The 9691-nt window shown below is 46.6% G+C and overlaps 1 protein-coding gene across 1 annotated transcript; it reads right to left on the reverse strand.

The window, feature by feature from the left end:
- Window positions 1-2480: 2480 nt before the first annotated feature.
- On the reverse strand, window positions 2481-6659 carry LOC309882872 (uncharacterized protein). The gene is made up of 2 exons (XM_082770367.1): window positions 6240-6659; window positions 2481-4469 (listed from the first exon to the last, which is right to left on the reverse strand). The coding sequence occupies exons 1-2, from the start codon at window positions 6564-6566 to the stop codon at window positions 2964-2966; spliced, it is 1833 nt and encodes a 610-aa protein (XP_082626493.1). The 5' UTR covers window positions 6567-6659; the 3' UTR covers window positions 2481-2963.
- Window positions 6660-9691: the final 3032 nt, after the last annotated feature.

The raw sequence follows: 9691 nt of genomic DNA on the forward strand, positions 1-9691 counted from the left end.
TCTTCATTGATGTTTTTTTTTTTTTTTTTTTTAAGAGAGACTGGCTTGTGATAGTTATTTGTGCTATATTAGGATCAGGGCACCATTTTGCTAAGTGTTGGGTAAACATGCTCCTACCAGTGATCCGTCTCTGAACACATACAAAGGTCAAAAAAGAGCGTGGCAGAATAGAGAAACGCTTTTTTACTTGTCTTTTGTACATGCTACTTGATCTTATTTTTATGTCAGGGGGCTTCGAGGTGAATCTTCTGCTCCACCCTAGAGTCTGATAGCAGTGCATCCCTCCACGGTAAATACTAAGTTATTAGGACTGTGAGTGTGCTGCTCTGCAGATGTTACTGTATTCCATTCCTATTCCTATACACATTCCTATTCCACAATATATTTATAGAAATATATTTATAGGAATTCCTATAAACCACAGGTTGTGGGTTTTTTATTTATTTGGTCCTTTTACTATTTAATGCTGTGAAAATGAGCCACGTAGGTATTTGATCATCTATCTCACTTAGAGAACTGTGCCATTAAATTTTCAGTGGGTGGACCCTGTAGCAGTGGTGGTGGGTTACTGGTTAATCTCTGTGTTTAGATACAAGGTTAAATAAATGTGATATTTCAGAGATTGTTTTTTCTTTGCATCAGCTCCAACAGTACAGACATTTACCTTTGCAAGTGCTTCCCAATCCCTCTCAGGTATGCTTTTGTTTATGTCTTGGGGATATATTGTTTTTGACCTTCGCTTATAATCTGACGCAAATTGTAGTTCTTTGTTCATTCACTGCCTGCATGCTGGGTGTTTTTGTCTTCCCAGTGAAATTTTGTTCTTGGATTTATAAACAAAACAGTTGATTCTAAAGCCAAACTGTTTGTTGAGCACCTTAGCTCCAGACAGGGCAAGAATGCATGTGTGATATGAATGCAAAGGGGAGGGAAAATGACTATTCTGAGAGATGTGTGGGGGAGAGGTGGTGTGATTGAATAGTATCATTCAGCAACTGGTTCTGCTGCCTAAGCTCTGTGTCTGCACAGATCAAAAGAGAATTTCTCTAATCCAAGGCTTGGGAGAGCTGAGCAATTCAAAGTGGTTGTGCGCAGCATATAAATTTGGGAACAAAGTTGGCCTTGTGTCTCTATAATGGAAAGCCATAAAAAACAGTAAATCCCCATTCAATTCATTGACAATCAGGACCAGCTGTAGCACAATTACAGTTGACAGCACACAAGGGGATGAGCACACACTTCACAAACACAAATCACCCTCCTTTAGAAAGAGTCTCAGGCAGCTCTCGTGCTGGCTAGCAGTGCTGCTGAAGTGGTTGCTCTCATTTAAGTCAATTAGCCGCAGAGAGGTGCAGTGGTCATTAGTAACAAGGACAGGAGGGCACTAGCACACAGAACTTAAAGACAGTGGTTTCTAGTACAAGACCTCAAAAAAACTACTGTTTGCATAGGAAGAGAAGTTAAAAATGTTCTTGTGGCAGAAAGAAACTCAGATGAAAATATTCAGGTCTTCTAAGTAGACAGTAGCTCTCCCTTCAAAGGCTGGCAGAACACTTAACAATCCTGGTCTGACATAGAGAAGAATGATCCAGGTACAAAAACATGAACAAAAAGTAGATTCTCAGAGCCCTTTTATATTCCATAAATGTTGTGCAGTTTAACTGTTTCTTTGGTGGGCTTCATGCAGAAAAAAGATACGTTAATATTACTCATGTCATGATCTCAACCAGCACTGCTGTGATTTGGTGGAGCTACGGGCTGTGGGGCTGTTAGCAAGTCAGCTCTTCAGAAAGACCCTACCTGTATTTTGTTTTCTCTCTGTCAGGTTGCCCATGAGCTCCTAGACATGGAAAACACTGGTCCAAAACTCTGCACAAAATGGGGCAAAGTAAAGAGCTATGTCGTATGCCAGATACTATGAAGACAGAAGCAATTGCGAACAGGCCTGTCAGGGGAAGTTGAACATTTAAAGAGTGGCAGCTAATCGCAGCAGATGTTAACCGTTTAAGCCCAGCAGTAGGGCAGTAACAGAGTTGAGATGCTCAACATGGTCTATTTTCAAGTGGTAGACTTCAGTTTCCTCTTGCAGTGTTTTCACCTGTGTAAGCTGCTGTTAATACCTTATGGCTACAGGTAAGATTAAAATGGGATGTTAGGTGTGTGGATCTGTAATACTAGTGGTCACATAAATACTTGAGGCATCTTCATTTGTAAGGGGTTTAAGATTTAAAGCACAGCTTTAATAACCCCCCACAAGGAGGAAAATATATCTTAGAAAAAACAAAATGATTAGGAAGAACACACAAATACCTGAAAGAAGAGCGAGGAGGCTGTGGTGGGTTGACTCAGTGAGTAGCTAAGCACCTGTAGATCTGCTTGCTCACCTCCCTGCATGACAGGAACATAGAAGAGCAAAACCAAGAAACTCTGGGGTTGAAAGAGGTTTAATAAGTGAAGGGAAGAGGGGAAGGAAGAAGTGATGCAAAAGCAGACAAAAAAAACACACCACCTTCCGCTATCCCAGTTTTATTGCTAAGCATGATGTTACACGTTATCTCTTTGGCTAAGTTTAGTCAGCTGTTCCAGTTGTGTCCTCTCCCCATCTCTTGCCCACCCTCAGCCTACTCACGGGAGTGGGGGCAGAGTGAGGAAGAGAGAAGGCAGCGGCGCTGTGCAGGCACTCGTCAGCAACAGCCAGAACACTGGGGCATCATCAACAGTTTTAGCCACTACTCCTAAACACGCCATGGTACAGGCTGCTATTAAGAAAGTTAACTCCATCCCAGCCAGACCCCGTACAGAAGTATTAATCTGTGTGCACGTTCACAGTATCTGCTTATCCTGCTCCTCACCACCATCGAAAGCTGAAGGCAGTCTTGCCCTGATGACAGGACTCCAGCAATTAGTTGTTCAAAAACTAATTGGGTTACCCCAGGGGGGATTACAAATAAAGCACTTTTAGATCAAGTGTTCTGGCACAACATTCCTTGGTCACTTTTGTCAATAATGACATAAGGCTCCTGGATTTCATTTACTTTTGAATTATAGTTCTCCAGCTTTACTTCACTGGATTTGGGAGAATCACTATCAGGCTGCAAGAGGTTCCTTCTGCCTGGTGCACTGGTGCTTCTTCTGCTCGGAGACTGAACATTAATACTTCGTGGTGGAATGTAGGTGGGGTTTGGGGGCTCTCTAATACGTCTGAAGCACTCACAAGCTGCGTGTGCATGAGGAGTATCCATTAATAGTCTCTTGCTATCAGAATCAGTAGTGGGATCCTCCATGCTCCCAGTAGTACAGCACAGATCTGAAGATGGCTCAGTACATGCAGCTGCTTGGTTCTGCATTTGAGCATTGGTCAGGTATGTGCATTTCATTTTGGACTGATTAAATTCTCTGACATTCCTGTCACTAGTAGTTGCATATGATACTGACTGAGGTTGCCCAGTTTCCTCTACTGGATACATCAAATCCTCCTGAGTGTCCTTGACTTGTAGCTTTGTGAAGGTTACAGACAGCTCACAAACTTCCTCTTCCTTAGTGACACCGCAGTTTTGGACAGAGGCAATGTCCTTGTATGGCAGAGACTTCAGCTCATTGGGTTCGTCCGCAGGGTCTGGGTCTACACAATTTATGGCATCGTTAATTTTTGCTTCAATTGATTCTTCAGGCACTTCTTGAGCTTCGTACTCCAACGCGTTCTGACTGTCACAAGAGCTGTCAGCAAATATTGCGAAGGCTGGCGGACCGCTCGCTCCTGGTGAGAGTGGCACAGGCCTGATCTCGTTTACAGCTGACTGTGCAGTGACTGCCAAAACACATTCTTCACTTAGACTGGCTCTTGGCTTTTTTTCAAAAGCTTTTGGAGAAAGATTCTCACTGAAAATAGGTGTCTGTCTTATGACAATGTCGCTATATTCGATCAAGAAGTCCTCGCTGTCTGAGCATTTGCCTGGAAAATGTGCTGTGTTAATGACTTGCCTTTGGTGTTCCTGAAGCCTGTTAGTGGATTGAGTAACCGCTAACTGAGGCATGTCGTCTTTGATCTTCAGATTCCCAGCAGCTTCAAAGGATTTATCGCTATTAGTTGAAGACTTCGGTTGCGTAGCAAGGCACAAAGATGTTTCTCTGTTTTCTTTATTTTCTATGTTTTCAGAATCTTCTCTCAGGGGTGTCTCATCTTCTTTGTCCTTATTTCCGTGATGCCAGTGCGTTTGTGTTCGCTTCTGCAGGGTCTTCTCCAAATTGCCATGTTTTTCTTCATTTGTCATTTCGAGGATGGTTTCACACTCAATTCTTGCCAGGAATATTTCAAATGCAGTCTGCTTTGTTTCCTCATTGTTTCTCTTTCTGACAAGTGAAAACTCTGTTTCTGTTGTTGCAATGTAACCTATTTTCTCCAGTACTGTTTTTACTATGTCATCTGGGAGCACAGATTGAATATAGTAGACAAAATTACCGGTGAATGTCTGAAACAGAATGCAACAGTGAAAAACAGATGAACTCTAGGGGGATGGGGAGATGTGTGAAAGACTCCCTAAAATAAAAACTACTTCAAAATCAGTTAAATCTTTTTAAAAACTATTTTCTTGGAAGTTTGAGTTTTGAATCAGTGAGGCTTTTCTAAAAGCATTATTTTGTCAGCCTCTTGAGCACTGTATCTCTGCTGTAGCATAATACTTTCAAAGCAGTTATGCCAGTTTAAACCTGCTAAGATACTAGCCAAAAGCATGAATACTATAAAAAAAAACAAAAACAAACAAATCTAGAGAAATTCAAACTAGAGAAATTCAGAAATGAGTCTTATGTGTTCCACTGAAGAATGGAAGATTATTCAACAGAAGATTCATGGAATCAATCACCGAGGTCTAATTTTTCCTAAGGTGAAAGACATGATGCACTCACGGTTACTCATATTTCTTCATTGGTGACAAGAACATACCGTTTTCTTTCTCAGTGGTTCAGATTCTTGCTTTAACTTTACTTTCCCAAAATTGGGTTACCACTTCTCTGAAAGCACCCTTCTGAGCTGACGCTATTCTAGGGGAGATATTGCTAAAACATGCTCTCTTCCCACAAGTTGCCTGCACAACACGACTTCTATAAAATGCTGCTGCTGTGTAACAACTTCAGAAAGTTACCATTGGCTCTGTTCTGGAGCTACCCAAGGCATGAGGCCTAGTTTGTAAAGTCAAAGTGTTTTTTGGTTTTGCCATAAATCTTGTGATGGGAGAGACTGTTTACCTAAGCATGACCAACTCCAGGTAAGTCAAGAGAAAGGAATTAGGAACGCAGAGCTGACTTCCAGTTAGGGTGCTGTATTTTCTGGCTGCCCTTTGAGACCTGCTTACTTACTTCCTACTGCTAAGTGTTCTTCTCACAAGTATGACATCTTGGGGGAAACAATACTGCCCCCCCTAAAAGGCTATTAAATTAAAATGCCATGGTATAACATAGGGCTGAGCCTCAATCTACTTCCTGGTAAGTTAGCAGCAGCTTTCACTGCCCAGCTTCTGTTCTTTCTGGATGGGAAGAAATGAGCAGGCATGGGGGTGGCATCAGTGTGGGTGAGAGACACAAAACATTAAGTATGTCTCCAACCAATAACTTTTATCAAAACCGTTATGGGCACGGACATAGCTAGTTCTCCAGCTTGTGCCTTTCAGTACAATTACTTCAGGCCTTCAGTAGGATGTATCTTGTATTTTGTATTACCTACTGTATTTTTTTCTAAATTAAACTTAAAGTTTGTGTACTACAAAAAGCTGAGCCTGCTCATTGTAGACCTTCATATCTTACACTAATTCTTAACCCTGTTTTAGGAAGATCAATGTGAAATGGTAATCTAGGGCTGTTTGAGAATCCACAGATGGTACCTAAGGGCAGGAAGAAAGCAAGAAATGGCTTTTCCTTGCCAGCATCTGGTGCTGTAGGAAGGGAGATAGGGTTACATTTTGGGGTTGGAGAACTTGAAGTTCAGGTGGCTTGAGGATGCGTGCACGGGGAGGGGGCCAGCCCTGACCCCCAGCTGTGGGCAGCAGCAGCGTGTCTTCTCAGGAGCCCTCTTCCGAGGGCATTTCCCATCCCACACCGGCTGCCCCCACGGATCGAGGAGGGGCCGGGAGCCCGCCCGTGCGGGGCCGGCCCGGCAGCTCCAGGCCCCCCCTTCCCCAGCGCCTCCGCGAGCGGAGCCCCCGGCAGGGCCGGGCAAGGCCTCGCCTCCCTCGGGGGCCTCCTACCTTCAGCGACCTGATCTCCTTCCTCCAGGGGGCCAGCAGCAGGTTGACGCAGAGCAGCTCCAGCACCTCCAGCGCCTTCAGCAAGTCCCTCAGGACGCCGCCGCCGCCCCCCCGCTGCCCGCGGGCCCGCCGGCACCGCTCGGCCACGCCGCGCACGTCCAGGCCCCCCCGCCGCCGCCGCGGCTCCAGCAGCCGCCGAGCCCTCGCCTTCAGGGCGGCCTCGTCGCACGCCGCCAGCCGCCCCTCGGCCCCCCGGGCCGCGTAGTAGGCCAGCAAGTCCCGCAGCACCCGCTCCTCCTCCGCCGCCCCTGCCGGCCGCTCCTCCATGGCGCCGCCCGCCCGCTGCCCCGCGGCGCCGCGCCCCCCGCCATTGGCCGCCGGGGCCCCGCCGCGTCACACGGGCAGGGCAGGGCAGGGCCGGGCGGCACGGCCCAGCCGGAGCCAGAGGCGGCCCCGGGATGGCGACGGCGACGCCTGGCGGCCGCCGGGGAGCGCTGCCCGCTAACGGGGCGCGGGGCGGGGCGAGAGGGAGGCGGCCGCGAGCGGGAAGCGGGGAGGCGTGAGGGAGGAGGCGGCACGTGCTGCAGGGAGCGGGCGTCGCGAAATGGCGGCCGTGGGAGGGAGGCAGAGGGCGTCGCGAAATGGCGGCCACGTGGAGGACCTGGTGACACGTGACCAGGGCCGTGTGAGGGACCAGGCATCGCGAAATGGCGGCCGCGTGAGGGAGGAGGTGTCGTGTAGTGGTGGCCGCGTGAAGGACCAGGCGTCGTGTAGTGGTGGCCGCACGAAGGAAGAGGCGTCGTGTAATGGCAGCTGCGTGGGGGATGAGGCATCGTGTAACGGCAGCCGTGTGAAGGATGAGGTGTCATGTAACGGCAGCTGTGTGAAGGATGAGGCGTCGCATAGCAGCGGGTGTGCTGTGCTGTCTCCGTGCTGAGGTGAGGCTCCCTTCTTTCCTGCTCCTCACCCTTGGCGGTAGTGGCCTCCCTGTGGTCTCGCTGCCTCTTTCCCTCACCACGCACCTAGTGCGATGCGTGGGGTGGGCTGGGAGGTGAGAGCTGTGCTTGGATGGCTGCTGCGTGGAAGCTCTCTTCTTTAAATTGCGTGAGGAAAGTAGGCGCGTGCCCTGTGCCCTTTGCGCGCAGTCTCAGAATGCCTCAGCCAGGTGGCTGGGTGTCCTCTGTGGCCAGGGCTGGGGAAGTTCCTGGGGTGGACTGGAGGTGGAGGCTGGGTCCAGCAGCTGGGAAACGAACTTGTCTTTGAGCCAAACGACTTCGCTCATCTTGGATTTTGGAATCTGGATTTTACAGTCACTTGTTAGGGCTGCCACAGTGCTGCATGCCTGTGTGATTTCATAAATTAGTGCCCGCATGGGCCTCCCGTGACCTTAATTTTTGTTGTAGACCAGCTGGGCTGGTGTCTTTAGCTGTGTCTCCACTGACCTGACTTGCTGCGAGTGTGAATTTGCCTTCATTTTTTTTTTTTAATGACTTATCTTATTATAGGTTGTCTTCATTACTCAATAGATTTTATGATAAATATCAGTCATACCGTTAACCACTGGGAATGCCTGGTTTCTCATGATTAAGGGAAATCTCTGGCTAACTTGACCGTAGTCATTCTATTTCTTGTCTTGCTGAAAGTGACTGTTGCAAACAAACTGGCTTTTTCTCTGACTTTTTAGGCAAGAGGGCTTTCACAAAAACATATGTTTTTGATCGTCATTCCAAGTGAAATGTCATTAGGTAATACTTTTGCAGTATTTGTGTACGGATAATTGCTATATAAAAATTGCTGATCTAGCCAAGAGGGAAGAGGGGAAAAATCCCCGTACTACCACCACATGTTAAAATGAGGCCATCTGGCCATCTGCTGCAATGTCTGAGTTTCCTCCCCTGCCATATGTGCATGCATACACAGACAAGCTTGGCTGTGCTATTAGTAGGGTGCCTGCAGGCAGCTCAGCTCGCTTCTCGCCATATGCAAAACTTTATTGACCCAAATGAGCAGGTCTGATTTTGTGTTTCTGCACGCCCATTCCCGTGGTGGGGTTTGGATTCTTTAACCTTTGCAGTTCTGTTTCACATAGGGAATAGCTGCATTTTGTTAGTCTGGTGCATTTGAAAAGGACTGTACATAGAATCTTGTTTTGTTGCTGTTTTTCTGGTGTTTCGCTTTTCAGTACAGCATTCTTGCAAATTTACTTAATATAGTAAGTACCGAGTTGCTTCATCTATCTAGCTGTCAGTGCATTGTTTTTCTCTGAATTCATTTCCTAGTATAGCCTCCAAGGATGTCTTGAAGGTCCTAATACTTCAAAAGCCTGTTCTCTAAAAGGACAGCTTGATCACTTCCCCGCTATGCGAGTGGTACCGATGCCGTCACTGCCAGCAGGTTAGGGTGCTTGCTCATGGCTTGGTTGCCTGAAAGTTCAGCTGCATTTCCCCGAGCTACGAGGGCTCTCACTTTGCTCCTCCTTCTTCAATAGGAACTCTGAAATGTTTTGTGAATAAGTTTTGTTCTTTTCTGGGTGGGTGTATTAATTTTGCTTGTTACTGATGTTATTCTCTTGAAAAAATGTAAGATCATTATAGGATTTGTAAAGCTATGACAAAATAATGGTATTTTTTACAGGGCTCTTGCGCTGCTTCATTTGTATTTGTTTTGCTTGTAACTTTTTCTTGCTTTAAGTGAAGTGAGAAAATATATATGCATATGGAGCTGTCTGAAATCCAAGCTGTGAATTTATCGTATGCTTATGAGTTCAGTAGCCAGTGTTCAAACATACACTACTGTGAGCAGAGGAAAAGGATAAATACTTGCTTGTACGATAACTTTAATTTGAGTCTGTGATTATAATTTTTTGCATAGCATGTTTCTCTAGATGGAGGGGAATTTTTTGTCAGACTGTACCATGACCAGTTAGATAGGTTTGATGTGGTTACTCATCTTGCTGTGCTTAAAAATGATCGGTTTAAAACTTTCTGGAAAGATTGGCTTGTTATTTCCTAGCTTCTCCTCTTCTTTTCCCGGTGGTATGTTGACATTTTACAGCCTCCTGACCTTAGTAATTTTCTGAGGTACGTATGGATGTTTGTGATGGTTTGTGATGCTTCTTGAAAAGCCCGGGAACACCTCACTCAAAGGCAACAACTTCCTCTGCCGTGGTATTGCTTCCTGCTTGTGCTTGTGCACATGCTGCCTCGTCTCCTGGAGCTGGGGAGCCCCGAGTGCCCCACAGACCTGTGCCGGCGGCTGCTCCTTCCTGTGCCTTCTGACAAACGTGAAATCCCTGTGCAAGTGGCTGAGGCACAGTGGTGCTGAGCTGCCTTACCAATGGGCTGTGGCTAGCCCCAGTGTGATAGTGATGCAATAAAAAACACAGAAGCTGTGTCAAATACGTGTATATTCTTTACTAAAGGTTGTCTGTAAAGATTCATATACTAAAAATC

This window comes from Aythya marila (genome assembly GCF_965140915.1).
Source record: "Aythya marila genome assembly, chromosome: 12".
NCBI classification, from domain to species: Eukaryota; Metazoa; Chordata; class Aves; order Anseriformes; family Anatidae; genus Aythya; species Aythya marila.

Excerpts from the sequence above, each read along its gene's own strand:
- LOC309882872 (XM_082770367.1), bottom strand. The coding sequence starts at position 6,566 with ATGGAGGAGCGGCCGGCAGGGGCGGCGGAGGAGGAGCGGGTGCTGCGG. Across the intron at positions 4,470-6,239 it reads AGGAGATCAGGTCGCTGAAG|ACATTCACCGGTAATTTTGT; the intron begins GTAGGAGGCCCC and ends ATTCTGTTTCAG.